Genomic DNA, 20,313 nt, shown 5'->3' with positions numbered 1-20,313 from the left:
GAAGGTCCCATTCATCTATTTTATCTTCTCCTGGTTGTAAATTTTTCAGAATACTGGGAAGACTCTTTATGTTGTGGATTAGGACTATTAAAGTTTTTCCAAGCTTTTCCTGAATGAAGTTTACAGTCCTTGGTTTTAGTCCTAGGTCCATGATCCACCTTGAGTTGGTTTTTGTATATGGAGTGAGAGAAGCCAGCCTTTTTATATAAAAGCAAATGACTGGTAGAAGACTGTATAGGAGTGCATCTGTTGTTCATGCTTTAGGATCTGTATTCTAGCAGATGATTTACAAACTTTTAAAATTATAAATGACTAGTTAAAACTGGCTTTCACTGTACTGATTTATTATTAGATTGTTTCCATGGTGGAAAAGTTATTCTGAACATATCTAAGAAATGCTTATATTACAAAAGAGAAACAGGTGTCTTAACAAGTGCTTTTTATTCCATAACATGAGATTAGAGTTAATGTTTTAAGTTTCTAAGATTGAATTAGCTCTTTTTTTCTTTCTTTTTTAGCAGATTATCAGTAAGTCAGAGCAGTCTACTACTTAACCCTTTATCCATTTAGTGTCCAGGCAGCTGAGTAAATTGAACTGTTTATCTCATTATAAGTATGGGGTTGAGGATGAGGATGATATGTACCATCAGGTTGGAACTGACACATAGCTGACCCTCCATTTTGTTTTCAGAGGCAGTATAAATCACACGGGAAGAGATTGCCCATTTTCATCCTGTGGAGCAGTCGTATTCGAACCATGTGCCTTTGGGTTGGCACAACTCCTTATCACTGAGCCGTCAGAGCGACCCATTTCAAAGCCAAATACCAGTGTGTTTTATGTGATTTTTCAAGTATGTTTTATGTTAGATTTATAATAGTGAAAACTTTTATTTTCATGCATGTATATGTAAGAAACTTGCTGTTAAAATTTGTAAGGGAGAGGGGAGAGGTTACTTTTGTTACTCAATTCTCTTGACGTGAAAAGGAAGTTGTCCCTGACATCTCTTCAGAAATGAGTATGTGGGGACTTTTTAAAAATTGGTCACTACCTTATAGCGGCTTTTATCTGTATCACTACAGAAAATAGTTTCTAGTTCAGAAGCCCAAATACTCAAGTATGTAAATGCTTCGAAATGTGTTATAATATCTAAGTTAGTAAATTGAGCCTGCCCCAGAATTCATCAGTAGAGACTTGGAGGATGAGTACTGTGACAGAAAGATGGCATCTTATTAAAGAAATACTATTTGCCAGAGGGATTTGATCATTGCAATATCCTTGGATTTGAGATATTAGATATTTCTCTTATCTAAAGTATAAAGATGCTTGACCAATTTCTGATACTTGTTTCATATATGGCTTGTTTTTCCTGATTTATCTTAGCCATCTGGAAAGTTTCTGTAGGATTTACCTTTAGTGGTAGCAAGTGGTAATATTCCTCTGGTATATTTTATTCCTTGCCATATTATCAGGTATGTCTTTTTAACTTTAGAACCTAGTCTTATGCCTTGTCTTCTAACCTAGTAGGAGGACACTTCTTGATGTTTTCAGCCTCTTTCCCCCCCAATATTATTAGTGTTTTACTGTAAGCTGTGTTTTTGTATAATTACTGTTTTGATTCTCCAGTGTCTTTCAGCAGTTTAAGAAAACTTGAAATGTGAATGGTAAAACTGGTAATGCAAACAGTATTTTTTTTAACATAGAAAATGTTTTAATTTTTTTGCATTGTTTTTCCATTTTCTTCCTCCTGCCCTCCCTGCTCCAGATTGTTGCCATACATACAATGCTTAATCATGTATTCCTTTTGGACAGTTGCTCACCTCCTCTGATTTCATGCAGTTTTCATTATCTATCCACTCTCTCCATTCTTTCCCCAAAACATTGTGTTAGTATTTGTCCTTATGTGACTGATATATTTCACTCAACATAATATCCTCTAGGATCCCCCATGCTGTGTAATGTTTTATGAATTCATTGTTTTTCAGTGCTGTGTAATATTCCATTGTATGACTGTACCATAGTGTTTCTAGCCATTCATTTCAGGATAGAAAAAAATAATTTTCTAGAATTAATTGATAAGTTGAAAATTGCTATAAGACATTCTTAAGCTCTGCTGCTGGAGGTCAACATGTAAGAACTAGAGTATATGCAAACCTGACATACTCTGAATGTTGTTTCTAGAACTAAAGCAAATAAACTAAACACAGAGCATTTGTTATTACCAACAAGGAGATAAGACATTCATTCAGGTAAGGAATGAGGCTGCTTATTTAAAGTTTGGATAAAGTATGGACTTCTTTATCATCTTTTTTATTGGAATTGCTTTGCAGTCTTGAGTGTTTCTCTCCCTTAAGAAAGAGAAGAATGTAAAGAAAGAGGAGCTTACATTGTTAGGTTCTGGGTAAATTGCATTATCCTCAATCATAGCATATGAATATGATCAAAAGAGCACGCTCAATTTTGTAAAAGGCTAGTCATAGAGAGGGCAGGCAGGTTTTGTAGATGTGAAGCTGTGTTCTGCATTGTCTGCAAGGTGTAGAGAGCATTATTGCAGAATGAAAAGTAATGTAGTCTTGACACAGATAGGAAGCAAAAAACCCTAATGTGAATTATTTGTATGCCTATCACATACAGACAAGTTCTTTGATCTTCCAAACCAGCTGCAGAGGAGCGATACCATTCCTTGAGAATAGAAGAAACTAAACTCAAAGTTGGTGGTAAAAGTAGAATTCAAACCTTTATCTGTTTGACATCAAAACTTTGTGCCACCTTTTAAAAACAGCTGCTCTCCTGTACCAGTCAAATCCAATTTGACAGTATGCACCAAAAACCCCAGCTCTTGTATACAACAAAACAAATGAACTGAAAGGCAGAATTAAATATTTCTTGTACAGTTTATATGACATCTAGAAGACTTATGTGACAGTAATAGAAATTTTAAACCTTGAGGTTGTGTAGACATGAGTCTTAGGCTATGATTAATTGGTAGACTAATAAGGTTTTTTTTTAAGGAAAAACTCTTTATGGCCTAATAGATGGCTGGATCCCCCCTGGTGTTTCATTATCCTTAAGTGGGGAGAAAACTCAGTCTCGTAAGTTCCTTGGGAAAAGCCATTCTGACTCATCCTCGTTATTTTATGTCTTTCCATACTTCTTTGTTGCCCTTAAAACACGGACTGCCCTCTCCTTGAAACCTTTGTCTCTTGACTTTACAAGCATTTAGCTTATTATTCCCTAGTGTTTTACTGACCATTTCCTTTTTTGTCTTGTTTCCTCATCTTTCTTTTCCTTTAAAAATCATTGCCTTTGAGTTGGAAATGACTCATAGCTGATCCTCCAAAAGGTTTCAAAAACTGAAATTGTACAGAATGAAATGGCCCATTTTTTTCGCCCAAATCCAGCTCGTGGTTTCAAACCTTGAGCCTCTTTAATGAGAGCACAACTCCATGCCTGCTAAGGCCACCCAGAATTCCCTCTGTGTTACTCTAATAGCTTCTAAACTCATTTTTCTTTCTTTGGCTCTCGGTTTCATGATGTCTTGTTATTCTGGACAAACAAATCTTCCTTATTTTCTTATTTTCCTGCTCAGAAACTTTCTGACTCTATACTGTGTGTTAAAGAATCTTAATTTTTTGTCTTTCAGAGCCCCAAAGCATACATCCTTCACATACACGTGCCAACCTTCTGTTATACTAACTAATGCACTCTAACCTAACATCTAGCCAGAACACACTACATACATATATATATTGAGTGTTGCAGGTTTTTTCTCTTTTGTATCTTCTCATTCTGGTCTTGTTAGAATGTCTTCTTTCTCAACTGTACCAGTTGAAATCCTTTCTTCTCTTCAAAGTTGTTTCTCCATGAACATGCATTTCCTGTCCCCAAAATGAAGTAGTCTTTTCCTCATTCAGTTTTTCTAATTCTGTGCTGCAAAGGGATTGTGACTGCCTTCTTTATATTTGTAGTTCTGTTTTGTGTTACAGGAGCACTGGTCACATGATGCTTAGGGAGTTGACACTGCTAACACATTGATGATTCCTTTCTTTTGGTTCACACCTACCAGTGGCTCTGAAGAGAAAAAAGATGGGCATTCTTTATCCATGTAGTTTACAGCCTTAAAAACAACCACTGGGGAATCAGTTGTGAATTGGTTCCAACTTGATGGCAGTGAGTTGAGTTTGGATTACTGGAATGTTATATACTGATGGCCACTGGGTGGTGCAAGAAATTTATAATTTGGATAAAAAATGAGTCCTTGAGCTGCTGTGCAGTTGAATTTTTCTCTTTGCTGTGAGATCTTCTACACAATAGAAATAAGTTTCCCTAATCATGACAAAAAATTTTCTTCATGTTATATCCAGATTTCTTGGAAGACAGTGTAGTATATCTACTTCTACAAATATCTGACTGAGTGGTTTAGAACTAAGTGGTTCACGGTATAAACATATTGAACATAATATATAAGCATGCTTTATATAGTTATGAATTTCAACTTCTTCAGGGTCATCTTTTGAATGTCAGTGTCTAGAGTTTTCTGATTAATTCACCACTGTTGTATTTAAGTGACCCAGACAGAATGGATCAGGGAAATGAATTTGGGGAAGAGTTTATAGTGAGGCAGAAAAATAGTGAGATAAGGAAATTTTTATAAAATGAGCCATTTGGCTTGGAGACAAAAATGGGATGGAGAAATTCAGAATGATTGCACACATGGATGGTGGGTCCTAGAACTGAAAAGCAAATTTGTATTTTGGATGATCACCAGCCCTGAACAGCTGTTCAGTTATGAGTGGCATGGGACATATGTCCTTCCGAGAGAGGAAGCAGGAACTGCTTGGACTCTCAGCTATCTATCTTAATAAGAATTATTTCTTATTATCACCTTTCTATTTCAAAGAAAATTCCAAAACCATGTCTCCTGTAAACTTTGGTGTTTATGTAGAGGATCTGGGCATCTGAGTAGCAGCATTATGCATAACAAGCAAAACTATTAAACTAGACTTGGCAAATGCTAGGTTTATGACTGACTAAGCCTGAGTTCAGAATCTTAGTAAAGCAATCTAGGATAGTAATAGTTTTTAGATACTGATAATTCCGCCAGGCATAAGTTGAAATAGAGATGATTAAAGTCTTCATAAGCCTTAGACTTCTTCTGAGTTTAGGGTTCATCTTGCCTTTAGTGTGGTTGTTGATCATATAGATAGCTTTGATTATGGTAAAAATATTTTTCCAAAAATACTTGTTAAGTGAAAAGACCTACAAAAATTGTCATGTAACATTTCCATAATTGAGGTATAGAACAGTTTCAGTTGCTCTTTAGTCATTAATCTTCCACCTAACTCTTGGCAACAGATGTTCTAATAAACTCTTACTGTTCAAAATGTTCTAAAAATAGAATTCTGTATTCAGTAACTGAGTCTGGCTACTTTCACTTTAGCATAATATATTTGACATCCATTCAAGTTCTTGATTTTATCAGTTGTACTGACTCAGTTGAAGGACATTTGAGTTTTTAGATTTTTATTAATTTTAATGAACGTTTACAGAGACTTACTTAGGGTTTCCATTTATTCATTTTGCACTTTTCTTCCTTCCCACCCTCCCCCTCCAGTTCGTGCTTTTCTTTGAAAAGTAAAATTCTTTCAATTGTTATACAATCCCTCCTCCCAAGTCCACTCCACTATGCAGCCTCATTCTGGACTCCTGTCATGACAGTACCTAATCATATATGCCTTTTAAACAGTTCTCTCCCTCAACTGTTTCAATGCAGTATACATTATTTATCCCCTCTTTCTCAATCTTCCCTCATCCCCGATGTCAGTCCTGTTTTACAACAGAGGCCCTCTGCAATATTTGTCCTTTTGTGACTGAGATATTTCACTCAGCATAATGTCCTCAAGGGTCACCCATTTTGTATATTTCATGAGTTTCTTGTTTTTCATTGCCGTGTAGTGTTCCATTGTGTGAATATACCACAGTTTCTCTATCCATTCATTTGTTGATGGGCACTTAGATTGTTTCCAGCTCCTTGGTATTGTGAACAAAGCCACAATAAACATGGATGTGCATTCTATTTGCAACTTTTTGAGAAAGCACCATACAGCCTTCCATATAGTCACTGAACCATTTTACACTCCCACCAACAGTGAGTAAGGGTTCCAGTTTCTCTGCGGCCTCGCCAGCTTTTGATGTTTGCTGTTCTGTTAAATTTTGCTATTCTTAGTGGGGTGAGATGACATCTCTTAGTTGTTTTGATTTGCATCTGTCTTAGAGCTAGGGATTTTGAACATTTTTTCATGTGCTTGTCGGCCATCTGAATGTCGTCTTTGGTGAAGTGCCTGTTCATCTCCTCTGCCCATTTTTTCAATTAGGTTATTTACCTTTATCTTGTGGTACTCAAGTATTTTATAAATTCTGGATATAAGTCCCTTGTCTGACATGTCACTACCAATTTTTTTCCCCAATCTGTGGCTTCTCTTTTTTCCCTGTTGGAGAAGTTTTTGGATATGCACAGGGATTTGATTCTTAGAAGATGCCATTCATCTATTTTATACTCTCCTGGTTGTACTTTTCCCAGGATGCTTGGAATACTGTTTATGTTGTGGATTAGGACTTCAAGAGTGCTTCCAAGCTTTTCTTTAATGAAGTTTATAGTTGTTGGTTTTAGTCCTAGGTCCATGATCCACCTTGAGTTGGTTTTTGTATATGGAATGAGGTGTGGATCTTGCTTGAGTCTTCTGCAGATAGTTTTCCAGTTTTGCCAACACTATTTGTTAAAAAGGCTGTCATCTCCCCACTTAACTGCTTTCATCTTCTTGTCAAAAATCAGTTGACCACAGGTAGATGGGCTGATTTCTGGATTCTTAGTTCTGTTCCATTGATGTATATGCCTGTCATTGTACCAGTACCATGCTGTCTTGACCACCAACGGCAGTGTAGTAGGATTTGAAATCGGGGAGCATTTCTCTTTTTAAGGATTGCTTTGCTTATTCTGGGCCTCTTTCTATTCCAAATGAAATTGGAGATTGTCTTTTCCATCTTGTTAAAGAGTGGAATTACTGTTTGTATTGGGATTTCATTGAACGTGTAAATTGCCTTTGGTAGTATTGTCATTTTCACGATACTGAGTTTTCCTATCCATGAGCAAGGGATATTCTTTCACTTCTCCAGGTCTCTTTTTGTTGCTTGTAGTAATGCTTTGTCATTTTCTTTGAATAGATCCTTTGTGCTTCTGGTTAGTATTTAACCTTGTGGTTAGCTATTGTGAAGAGTATTGTTTTTATTGTTGAGTATGTGTGCTGCCAAAGTGAGCACAAGTTTCTAGATTTTTTAATAAATGTGAATAAAGTCACTAAAACATCTACCTACAGGGTTTTTTTGTGGGTATAGGTTTTCATTTCTCACAAGTAAATACTTGAAGTGGGATTTCTGGGCTCTGTGGTAGGTATACATTTACATTTATTAAAAAACTGCCAAACTTTTACAAAGTAAATGTACTCTCTTACATTCTTATGCAAACTCATTGTTATCAAGTTGGAACTGATTAACCATACTTAATCTTCTAGTGGGTTTTTAGAGGTTATAAGTCACACAGGAGACTACCCATCTTTCTCATGGCAACTGGTGGATTTGAACCTCTCACCTTTGAATTGGCACACGGTTCGCTACTGACTAGAACCCCAGAGTTCCCTGTGTTCCTCCTAGCAGAGTCTAAAGGTTTCAGTTGTTCATTGGTCTTGCTAGCACTTGATAAAGTAAGCTTTTATTTTTTTATGTTTTAACAATTCTAGCAAAGTCTTTTCAATTGCTTGCCATTCATCCAGAAGTTGAATACTGACTAAGGATTTCAGAAGATTTATTGATGCCTTTGAGTTGTTAGAGAAGAATACTGAATATTCTATGAACTTCCAGACAAATGTGTCTTGGAGAAAGTGCAGCTAGGGTGTTCTTGGAAAAAAGGATGATGAAGCATCGCCTCACATACTTTAGAAATGTGGAGAGTCAGTGTAAGAGAGCAAGACCCTCTCTGTACAGAATGGTTTGACAAAGTGACTGTAGCAATAACTCAGGTATTATCAGATAGGATGAGGGTGGCGCAAGATAGAACAGGGCTTCAGATCTATTCATAAGATTGCTGTGAACTGTAGTCAGCTTGATGGCACATAACAGCATCTTCTCCTGTGCAGTTAATTGCCTCTGAAAACCTGCTGTAGGGTCAGCTGTGAGTTGAAGAATGGTGAAAGTTCCAACTCGTATTACAGGCATGTTGTCAGGAGGGGCCAGTTCTTGGAAAAGGACATCATGCTAGGAAAGAAGGAGGGGCAGAGAAAGAGAGGAAGACCCATAACAGTCGGTATAATAATGGACTTGAATATCAGAGATCTGAGATTCTGTTACTTATGGGGTTGCTATGAGTAAGAGTTATTTTGAAGGTACCTGATAACAACAGTTAGGGACTTCTGGTGGCATCTTCTGTAGTGTGAGTTGTGCTGCTAACCCAAAAGTGGTGGTTTGAATCAACCAGCAAGCAGCACCTCGGGAAAAGAACTTCTCACAACTAAGTAATAATAATAAAACAACTAAAAAATAAGCAAAGGAAGCACCTCTAGAAGTTGATGTCTGTGAGCATCAGCTTTGGCCCTGACAGTACTGTCTCCTTGCTCTGACCCACCTCGCTCCCTGGTGCAGTGCCACCACCACTACCTACCTTCAAGGGTGTAGAACTAAAGAGCAGGAACAGCTTTTGGGGTTTTGTGGCCATCCAGATGATGAATAGAATTTCTCTTTAGGCTTTAATGAATCAGCAGAACAACTTGTGAGGAGGAACAAGATGGCTTTCAAAATCTTTGGGACTTCTGAAGAAAATTACTCTTCTTGGACCAAGTCCACAGGTGCCAAGTCTAGTATTGGTGATAGGGAAGATTCTGAGTCATCTTTAATCTAGACAGGGAACTCTTTTGAAGCAAACACTAGAGACTTAGATCTAAAGGGAGAAAGTGATATTCATGAAAATGTGACACAAACCTGCCAGCCAGCCTGGGAAAGAGTGAGAATTCTATGCCTGCTGTAGTTTGCCCAGCCGAGTGGTGCTTGTTCTTGTGCTGTCCAGGAAAACTTACCCAGCAGCAAGTCCAGCTTGGTCCTGGGTTAACTGTGCCTGTCTGATGTCATCCTTCCATCTGTCTGTTTTCTCTGTGCTTGTGAACTGCACAGTTTGAGCCTGACTATATCATGTGTCAAATGTGATAATGGTTACCCATGGTGAGCAATGTTTGGTGGAACTTCCTGATTAAAACAATCTGGGGAGCAGGAGTGGCATCCACTTCCGAAATGACTTGCCTTTGGGAGCTCTATGAATGTGGAGAAACGATGAAAGTTATACAAATGTTCAAGTCCTTTGTTCACAGGATAGCTATGAGTCATCTGTAACTTGATGCCACTTAACAACAACAGCAGCATCAAAGTAAGCGGAGTCTCCAGCTTGGAGCAGTTGGATTCTGAAAAGCCGTACCTCTTTGGCAATTCAAATTCACCAGTGACTTCAAAGGGCAAGGGTGGACCATTTCCTTCCATGTGATTTTTTTACAGCCTTTGGAAGCTCAGAAACCTGTTGGAGAGTCAGCTTTGAGTCACTCAGGTTTTGAATATAGCCATAGCCGTACTGGAAGTCCCACAAGGAATCTCCTGGAGAAAGCAGTGTCAGCACTGGATGGGGCTCAGTACAGATTGCTGAGAGTTGGGGCTACTTTGAGTTGAAGCTGACTTTAAGACAACAACACAACATCATCATCAACAACAAAGATCTTAAATAGTAGTTCTAAACTCTTATTCAAGAAAACATTGAGTCATCTGGGAAAAAAAAAAAGAGAAAGGTTGAAAATGATGAATTCTTGGGGGGAAAAAAAGTAAGCAAAAGCTTTGAGTAGATACTTCACCAAAGATATATGGGTAGCAAATAAGCATTTGAGAAAATGTTAACATCATTGCTCATAAAAAAAAAACCCACAACCCCATCACAACTTTTCTTTCATGATAAGTGATTTTTATGTTCTGTATTAAATACTTGCCTAACTATATAAGGCCACAAAAGTTAACTCCTATATTTTTTTAATCTAGAAATTGTAGTGTTTTAGTTTTCCCATTTAAATATCATAATAGTTTTAAAATTAGTTCTTGTAGAAGCTTTACGAGCTGTGAAGGTGGTTTTATTTCTTCTGCATATTTAGTTTTTAGAATACCTTTATATTTTTATATATACATCTTGACAATATTAAGGAAATAAACCCAGTGATTTTTGAACAAGGCAAGCTTGGGACCTTTATCCAGAATGCACTTTTACCCAGTTTAATACCTCCTTTTCTGCTTGCTATTTAGTTAGTTTTATTAGTTGATTACAAATTTAAGGTCTTATTCTCATTAAGGAAAATCTCTGTCACTGTAATTTCTTATGTACATATTGGACTGACACCTAGGTCTGTTGTTTCCTCCATCCCCCAGTAATTTACTCTTTAACCTTCAGTTTGCCTGGGCTTATGGTTATTTTTAGAGTACATGAGGTAGAACTAATCTAATTAAACTCTCCCTACTACCTGGGACAGTGAACTCATCAGCTCTTCAAGCTCAGCATGGTTTACCCTGACTGGATTTTCTAAGGAAGTCGATTTGGGTAAAAATAGTACATATTTTTGGAATGCAGAGCATTGAAGAATGAAGAAAGACACTTGAGTTTGGGTTAACTCTGTTAACCTCAGACTGTAAGCTAAGATTGTACAGATATACTTGTTTTATTGTGCCTTGCTTTGTTAGATTTCACAGGGTAATGTATTTTTCACAGATTGAAGGTTTGTGGCAGTCCTTCATTGAGTAAAGTTACCAGCTCTATTTTTTTAGTAGCATTTGGTCACTTTGTGTCTCTCTCACATTTTGGTAATTTTCACAGTTGTTTCATGCTTTTTCCAAATGCTACTATTGCAAACTTTATAGGCTATCATATAGTGTAAACAAATTTCATATGAGCATTGGGAAACCAAAAAAATCTGTCTTGTGTGATCATAATATTTGCTTTATTACAAAAATCTGGAACCAAACCGACAGTATCTCTGAGGTATACCCGTATTCTTTCGTGATGAGAGAGATAATGGAGTGGTGGTGGTTCTTAAGATGATTTAGAGCAGAATCTTTTGGTTAACAGCTATGTGCTTTAAGCAACACACCATGAGGGCCCCTTATTTACTTATTATGGAAATCTATTTGCTAATATTTTGTTAAGTACTTTTGCATCTACATTCATAATAGATATGAATCTGTAGGTGTTTATCTTTTCTCCTTTAGTTGAGGGTCTTACTCTCAGGTGGTTTTAAATGTAGTAATTTTTTTTATGTTTATATTGCCTTTTAAGAATAACTTCATCTCTAATTATGTTTTACTATCTTCATTTTTTGGTTTTCTAGAGAAGTGATCCCTCAAAGTGAAGTTGTATGTACACTAGAGGATCTGCAAGATGATCCAGTGGTATATAGAACAATAATACTGAGATTCCTATTATTTTCTGGAGAAGTTAAACTTAATACTTAATGTAGGTTGACTCTTGTGAGTGTACGTGTGTGCATGCACACACATATATTGGAAACTTAGGTAGTTTTCACTGATAGAAGTTGATAAGGTTTTGAGAACCCTGTAACAATGGGCTCAAGCACATCAGAGATACTGAGGATGATAGAGAATAGGATAAGATTTAGATCTGTTGCTTATAGGATTGTTATGTGTTGCAGTTGATTCAATGGAACATAAAAACAGCACTCTTAAGTAGTTTTTTAAGGCTACAAAGTATGCTAATGACAACCAGTATTAGAAACTTGGATTTCTAATTTTCAGTCTAGGATAAAGTCTGCTAAACGCAAAACCCCCCTAAAATGTGGTCTGCAGAAGCTACCTGCCTGCCAGTTCAGTTGAAACAGGGTAGACATAAGCATTCATTGGAATTTATCCTTCTGAATTTTTTTTTTAATCCTTCTGAATTTAACAAATTGTACATGTCTACATTTTTCCTTAAAGTTCTGCTCCCCTCTTAGAAGAACTTTAACCTGATTTTCCTAAAAGACTTAACTCTGTAATCTCTGGCTTTAAGTTAAAGTTTATAACTCCTCTTTTCCCACTTCTCAGAGCTATGTAGAAATTAGGCTTTTGGTTCCTCGTAGTTACAGAAGCTGGGAAAGGGAATGTGTTTTCTAGAGACTGAAGAGTCTGAAGACTTAAGTAGTCGAGGCTTCTGTAGAAACTGATGAGATTTTCAGTATTACTACATTTGTGTGTATACTGTCAAGTCAGATATGACTGGTACAGGAGGAGACTGCCCCTCCCTCTCCAGCAGAGCATCGGTAGATTCGAACCACATACCTTAGGGATCACAGTGCAGCTTCTTGCCACTAGGCCACCAAAGCTCCCTGAGATTCTCAGTTTTGAGAAAGATTCTTTAGAAATGCTTTTTTCATTATTCTTTGAGAGTGGATCATACAGTGTTGTCTGGTGTGAAAAAAATATCGGGTCTGTTCTCATTTGACCATAATATACTGGTAGGCTTATGATCATAACTTTTAATTCTAAAAATAGTGCCATCTTTCCCACTTGATAAAACTTTCACAATTAGTATTTGTTTAAACCTTATATATGAGGACACGAATATTGCAGAGATGCTAAGAAAAAAAAACCCCAAAACCCAAAACAAAAAGATCTCCAAATGGATTTCTGAAAGGGAAAAACAAGTGCTGTGTGAGGAACATGATGCAAAAAATATATGCATGCAAAGAAGACAACTTGGAAAACAGCCTACTCTGCAAACAACTCTTCACTGTTTTCTCTTATGTGACTTCACAAATCTGTTTCTTCTTGTCTTTCATTATCGGGATTCTAGTTGTCCTTCAAATTCAGCTTCAGCCCTGCTCTGGTATTTCTCTTCCTTAACCCTGACCTATTGTGGGCAATCTTTGAGCAGCCATCTCTTGGTAGATGATACTTTTCATGAAAATACTTGGATTTCTGTAGAGGACAGTGATTGGCAAGGTTAAGGGTGGGGCTGTTTCTGGGAGAATTGTTACAAGAATGAAAGGATTGTTGAACGATTAGAGGCCAATGTGCCCGAGTACAAAGACTGGGGCCATAATCATACTTTGTCTTCTTACCAATGCCTTTTGTCCAAGGCACTGAAAGGACCTAACAAAAGTATGGTCTGAATACATTTTTTCTTTGGGATTTGATAGAGGTAGGAATAAGGCCCTGAATGAAAAAACAACAACCCGAAAAATCTGTTTTACTGTGACGTTAGAGGATAAAAGCTAGGTACGTGACTCCTGTCTAGGGGTTTGTTAAAAATGTGAAGTCTGATGAAATGTGATTGAATTACGAGAAATATTATATGTCCTGTTGTGAAGTGGTTTAATGGAAGTGCTGACCTCCCCTCCCCCCAGCTTTCTGCTTGCTAACTGACTGTTGTTAATCCTGATAAAAGACTCCCTATAGACTTATTAGGAAAAGAATGGTCGAGACTCTTAACTCCAGCTTTACTTGTTAGAATCATTAATATCTTTTGCTTATAAGTTTGAAGGTAGCCATGTGAGTGGAATATAAATCAAGAAGAACTTAATGTCTTTTCTCTGTAATGTGTATGTAAAATATCAGACTCACCTACCTCTTCATGCTTTGAAGACAAATGTGCCTACATATGACAGTTTTCCCCCTGAATTTTACTTATTTTATTGTTGATAAGTATACATAGCAAAACATACAAATTAGTGACCTTGATTATTCTTTTGAGATTGCAGCCATTCTTTTCTGAGTTGTTCCTTCTTCATTAACATTGATGGCACTATTCCCTAAGATTCCTATCTATCTTTTAAGTTGCTGTTGGCAGTTTAATTCCATATTGATCTTAAAAGAATGTATTACTGAAGGCAATTTTTTTTAACCAGTTAATCTAACCTATTGATTGGTTGTTGTTTTTTTTTGTTTGTTTGTTTGGTTTTTTTGGTTTTTTAAATCACAAGTGTTTATTGCAGAAATTTGTTCAAGGTTCCAATTGGGTGGTCCTGCTGGGGTTGAGTGGGGGCCTCCTGCCTAGGATTGAGCAGTTTATTGATTGTGCCTAGGATTGAGCAATTTATTGATTTTTCTTTTTAAGATGACGTTGTTAATTGCTCTTGAGTCATAGGCAACTCATAGTGACCCTTTGGACGAAATAACCTGAACATTTGTATAACTTCCATCATTTCTCCAAGTTCATAGGGTTTCTGGAGGCAAGCCATTTCAGAAGTGGATGCCACTCCTGCTTCCAAGCTTGTTTTAATTGGTGAGCTCCACCAAACACTGTCCACCACAGGTTGCCGGTATGCCATTTGACACATTAGTGTCACGATGCATCTCAGCCACCACAAGTTACTTAGGTAGAGCAAATGGACAGCTCAGTGCTATGCCACTTAGAAGAATGTTTGACTCAAACCAATTAAAACCAGACCTAAGGGCCACAGCTTAAAATCACCCACCTTTGGCTTGGTAGCATCAGTTTCTGTCCACTAGGCCAACTTTGTTTTCCAATTGGAAATGATGACATTAAGGAATATTTTTGTTTGAAGAGTTAGAGATTATCTCATGGTAGTAGTTCTAAGAGTTCATCTCTTCTCCTTAGCTCCAGAAAGTCTAAAGTAATTGAGAATTGGTAATTCTGTTGTTCATTTCTTCCCTTTTGATTTGGATACTTCCATGAATTTTTTATCAGAATGTTCAGTAATAGTAGGAGTCTGGTACTATCTAGTTCTTCTTGGTTCATGGCATAAGAAGCAGTAGTTGCTCATGGAGAGAATTAGCCACGTACTTCGTAGCTCTTCCTGTCTTGGTCTTCTGTTGTTCCCGGTAAAAAAAAAACCAACAAAACGTTGTACTTAGAAAATCCACTTGCAGGCTTTTAGGACCTAGTAGGGAGAACACGTTGTTAGGCCAATTAACTAGGAGTCAAATGAAGCCATGACCCTAAAATTCCAAACAAGAAATTCAGCCCCATAAGGTTTTTGCTTATGCATAAGCAGCCTCAGCAGCTGCTCTTCTGTTTTTTCGGTCATTGTTACAAATATCACACAATTTTTGCCAGATAAGCTTTTTGCAGGTGTATCACTAACAGTATTCTTGGATTGTGGGGTGCAGTGCTGAAGCTTGCTTTTTGAGCTGAGATTCTTTGTTTGCAGTACCTGTCACTTGTAATATGTGTGCTGTTCTAAGTTAGGGTTTTGTTTTTTCTTCTGTTTCCTCTATTGCATCTGAAAAGACACTTCCAGTTTACTCCATGAATAAGATAAAGAATTGGCACTTGACTTCCCAAAGCTTGTACTGTTTATGGAATTTATGTACAGTGAAAACCTAACCACCATTTAGGGATTTGAGAAGCCTTGGTCGCCCCCCCCTTTTTATATTTTATTGGTTTGCATAAAATCATTGATACATGTTGTTTCATGCATGTACATTGTGTTGTTTTTTTTAAATAGTTTATTTGCAAAATTCAAACACATTGTTTTTGGGTTTTTTTAATTGTTTTGTTTTATTCTTTGTGTGTGTACCCTCAGATCGGATCTGACTGGTACAGGAGGAGATTGCCCCTCCTTCTCCAACAGAGCATCTGGTGGATTCAAACTGCGTACCTCTGGGTTTGCAGTGCAGCTTCTCGCCACTAGGCCACAAACACATTGTTTTTCAGACCAGATTTTTCCAATTTCCTTCAACCCCCCCCACCCAACCAGCATGATTTCTACAGATAATTTCTTTTGTTGAAAAGCCTTATTAAGAACATACACAAAAAAGCTTATTTTTATAAAAGTGACAAAAGGTGTACATTGTTAAATTTTTCTGCCCCTCTGTCTTTCATAGACTTGTTTCCTGATTGATTAATTTTCTACTCCTTACAAATCCAGGCTGGCTGCTATAAACTTCTTTCAAGATGTCCAGTAAAGGGAGCAGCACAGATGGCAAAACAGACTTAGCCAATGGTAAGAAGTCAATCTTTTACTGTTACCAACTGATACTGTTCTAGCCTTCAAAGATAATGTAGACCTGGTTTTTAGTAAAGAGAAAGAAATCTTTCCTCGATGAACATTTCCTGTATTATTTTGAGTATTTGTGGGAATCACATTGAACAATTTGGTACTTTTTATTTCTTCAGCTTTTGTTTATTTTCAGAAGATCAGTAACAGCTTTGCTTCTAGGTGGGTGGTCAAGTGGCTTGGAATTCTGAAAAGGTGTAAGGTGGATAGAAAAGGCAAACTTAGAAGATAAGACAAAAAGTAAGGTAAAGTTGCTGGTGGGAACAAAGGAACTATTAAGAAGGTGAAGCTTTTCAGTTATATATGGAGAGGTTCTTTTCTATTTTAGATTATAGTTAGAAGTGAAGTTCAAACCCAACCAGAGTAACTGGAGCTAGACTTCTCTCTCACCCCCTTTTCTACGGTTCCAATCATTGTGACTGGATCAGATTTTGAGACAGAATATCAAGATTCTGTTAGAGTAATAACTGCTCTGTGGATCATTTAACTAATGCTTCAAATCTGAACCAACTTCTAAACTAGAGAGACTTCTTCCACATTCATGTAGTTAGCTGTTGTCGGTTGAGGGAAAAGACAGACAGAGACACACAGGAATGGAGGATAGGTCAGAAAGCATGAAGGCAGGGGTTAACAGCTGGAAGAACTGAAGCCCCTTGTTATGCCTTTCTGTGGTTTTATTGAGAATCTTCTGGAAGTAAAGAAAAATCACTGGGAGGTAAACAACACCAAAGGATCATGAGCAGGTAAATCACAGAGAAATCTTTCGCAAATGAGGTCAAATTCTTCGCTATTATTAACCCTATGCTTATCTCGGAGGGATTAGTAAATACAAACTAAGAAATAGAAAAATGCCCAAGGTCAGCCTTGGTGCTACAGGGAGAATTCTAGCCTGTATCTACTCTTCTCTCATTTCTTGATGCAGCATTTGGTTAAATGTTAATATTAAATTTGATATTTGGCATCCCACAGTTAGCACAGCCAAGTAGATGTCCTTGCAGGTCAAGATTATAAGCTAAAATGTAGTTGAAATTGGCAAACTCTATACCCTGTCGCCCAAACTCCCAGTTTTCACTGCCTGTTTTTATAAATAGTGAGTTTTCTTTTTTTTTTGGAACACAGACATGCACATTTGTTCATCTAGTGTCTGGGACTCCTTTTGTGCTACAATAGGGGAGGTTGACGAGTTGTAACAGAAACCCATAAGCATAAAGTGGTTATTGTATGGCTCTTTGCTGGGAAAAATTACTCTTCCCAGAGCTAAATCTTGATCATTGTCTGCTTGGGACCTTTTTGCTCAAGTAGTGACACTTTCTGGCTCTTGTGTTAATGTAGTTGTTGCTATGTGCCATCGAGTCGTTTGGAACTTATAGCGACCCTATGTACAACAGCCCTAAACTCTGCTCTGTCCTGTGCCAGTCGCACTGTCTCTGACACTCCCGTCCTGATTACCCCAGTCCCTGAATCAATCCACCTCATAGAGGGCCTTCCCCTCCTGCACTGTCCCACCACCCTCCCAAGTATGATGTCCTTCTCCAAGGACCGGTCTCTCCTTAAAACATCTCCAAAGTATGTAGACGAAGCCTCAGAATCCTTGCCTCCGAGGAGCCACTTGGTTTAACCCTTTCCTGCATGAATTTGTTTGTTTTCCTAGCCGTCCATGGTACTCTTCTCCAGCACCACAGCTCAAAGGCATCAGTTCTCCTTCTATCCTCCTTTGTCATTGTTCAACTATCTGATGCATAACAAGTGATTGCAAAGACCATGGCCTGTATCAGACAGCCTTAGTCTCCAGAGAGACACCATTGCTCTTCAGTACTTTGGAGAGGTTCCTAACAGCAGACTTTCACATGGCAATATGCCTTTTAATTTCCCGGCTACTGGTGCCAAGACTGTTGACTAGGAGCCAAGCAAACTAAAGCTGTGAACAATCTCAATCTCTTCACCATCCATCCTGATGCTGCCAATTGGTCCAGTGATGAGAATCTCTGTCTTCTTGACATTGAGCCTCAATCCATATTGGAGGCTGCAGTCCTTGACCTTGAAACCTGTGTTAATGTAGTAGATCCTTTAAAAATTTGCCAAATTCATGAATTCTAATGCATAATAAGCATTGTTTGTTTGTTTTACTTTTCCCTTCTTGATGGCATGATCAGTGGTTAAAACTCTTTGTTTCCTCCTTCATTTCCTCATATATTGACCCTAGGTTAGAGTGGAATTTGTGATAATGTTAATTCTAGAACATTGTCCCCTAAGTGCCCATTGGAATCTAATTTGGCTATTAGTTAAGGGAGTGTAGTATCTAACTCTTGGGGATTAGGTCATTTGAAGTGACAGTTTTATAGCTATGACAAACCTTGTAATTAACTTTCTTCACAGATACCTACTGTGTGGCCTTATTTTTATCAACTTTATACATGCTTCCTGATAAAATTCATTACAAAGAGTTCCTATGACTTAAAAACAATATTAAATTAATAGAAATGAGTCAGGGTGAGTTACTGGAAAGACGTGAATGAGATTATGACAATTCATGCATTCCCCCCTTCACCTCATTCTCTATTCCTGATGGATTTAATCCCAGTGAAAAGTATCCTAAATTAACCTATGGTTAAGAAGAATCCTAAATAGACCTATTGTAAAGAAACGTAGGATATAGGAGGAGAAACTATGGTGATGTTTTCTTGAAGTGGGACGTGGTCTGAATACCACATTAATAATTCAGAGTACTTTTTAAGAAGTTTTTCCGTCTTTTTCTAAGATGACAACTAACTGTTGGTGGGAATGGATATTTATCCTTATATTTCAGTTAATTATAGGCTCTTAACGAATAGGTTTCTATCCAACAGAATAGAGCCTAAGGTAGTTACTTTGTCAGGCACAAGTTTTCTCCTCAGAAGGTACTTTTTATAATTATTTATAATGAAAATATTTGGCTAAAGTACATTTCTGAACCCTTTGATGTTAAGATTTCTTAGATGGAAATCTTTATGAATGTTGTTCTGCTTCTTTACTTTTCCACTGCATTTATCCCTTCCTTATTAATATCTAGGAAGTCTATCCAGCAGTCCAGAGGAAATGTCTGGAGCCGAGGAGGGGAGAGAGACATCTTCGGGCATTGAAGTAGAGGCTTCAGACCTGAGCTTGAGTTTGACCGGCGATGATGGTGGCCCCAATCGCACTAGCACAGAAAGTCGAGGTACAGACACAGAGAGCTCAGGTGAAGACAAGGACTCTGATAGCATGGAGGACACTGGTCATTACTCCATCAATGATGAAAATCGAGTCCATGATCGCTCAGAGGAAGAGGAGGAGGAGGAGGAGGAGGAGGAGGAAGAACAACCTCGACGCCGTATACAGCGCAAGCGGGCCAATCGTGAACAGGACTCATCAGATGATGAACGGGCTCTGGAGGATTGGGTGTCTTCAGAGACCTCAGCTCTGCCCCCACCCCGCTGGCAAGCTCTTCCTGCTCTCCGGGAGCGGGAGCTGGGTTCAAGTTCCCGCTTTGTATATGAGGCCTGTGGGGCAAGAGTCTTTGTGCAGCGTTTTCGCCTTCAGCATGGGCTTGAGGGCCATACTGGATGTGTCAATACCTTGCACTTTAACCAGCGTGGCACCTGGCTGGCCAGTGGCAGTGATGATTTGAAGGTGGTAGTGTGGGACTGGGTTCGGCGGCAGCCAGTATTGGACTTTGAGAGTGGACACAAAAGTAATGTCTTCCAGGTGAGGCAAAGGAACAGAATAGCACTTGAGAAAGAAAGCGTGGGTTAGACAGGTCTAAACCGCTGTCTAGTTGGAGTTCCTAGTAAGTTGAGGTAGGAATTTGACATTTGACAGGTAGGACTCATGACCATACCTGGGTTTCTACAGTGATTTAGAGGAGTCATAGGCTCATATAGCCCTTTGTTTTTTTGGACATAAGAGACTTTTAGAAACCTTAGGTAGAGTGCTTGAAATTCATTAGGAGAGTGTTAAATGTGCTATTAGGAAATAGCATAAAAGTTAAGTTGTTGACTCAGGCTTCCTGGGTTTAAATCCTGGCTCACCGTGTCACTAGTTGTATGATCTTGGCCAAGACTTAATATCTGTTTTCAGTTTATTTTTAAAGTATGACTAGTACATAGGATTATGAAGATTAAGTGGTAAGAAGGCCATGCCTGGTCCTTACCAATGTTATTTTATAGAGATTTTACTCCTTCACTCGAACCACCAAGTTTGAAATGTCTAGTTGGT

General features: G+C 38.0%; 1 protein-coding gene across 2 annotated transcripts in view; it reads left to right on the top strand.

Moving 5' to 3' along the window:
• Positions 1-20,313, top strand: part of DCAF8 (DDB1 and CUL4 associated factor 8) — a 63,689-nt gene that overhangs the window by 7,437 nt on the left and 35,939 nt on the right. For both annotated transcript variants that reach the window (XM_006895464.1, XM_006895463.1), the window contains 2 exons: positions 15,952-16,026; positions 19,130-19,803. In XM_006895464.1, coding sequence (XP_006895526.1) covers positions 15,978-16,026; positions 19,130-19,803 — 723 coding nt within the window. In that variant the 5' untranslated portion in view covers positions 15,952-15,977. The remainder of the gene's footprint in view (positions 1-15,951; positions 16,027-19,129; positions 19,804-20,313) is intronic.

Source organism: Elephantulus edwardii, unplaced genomic scaffold (genome assembly GCF_000299155.1).
Source record: "Elephantulus edwardii isolate Elephantulus edwardi_28Jun2011 unplaced genomic scaffold, EleEdw1.0 scaffold00168, whole genome shotgun sequence".
NCBI classification, from domain to species: Eukaryota; Metazoa; Chordata; class Mammalia; order Macroscelidea; family Macroscelididae; genus Elephantulus; species Elephantulus edwardii.
The sequence above is the reverse complement of the archived record's forward strand: the minus strand, read 5'-3'. Positions and strand labels throughout refer to the sequence as shown.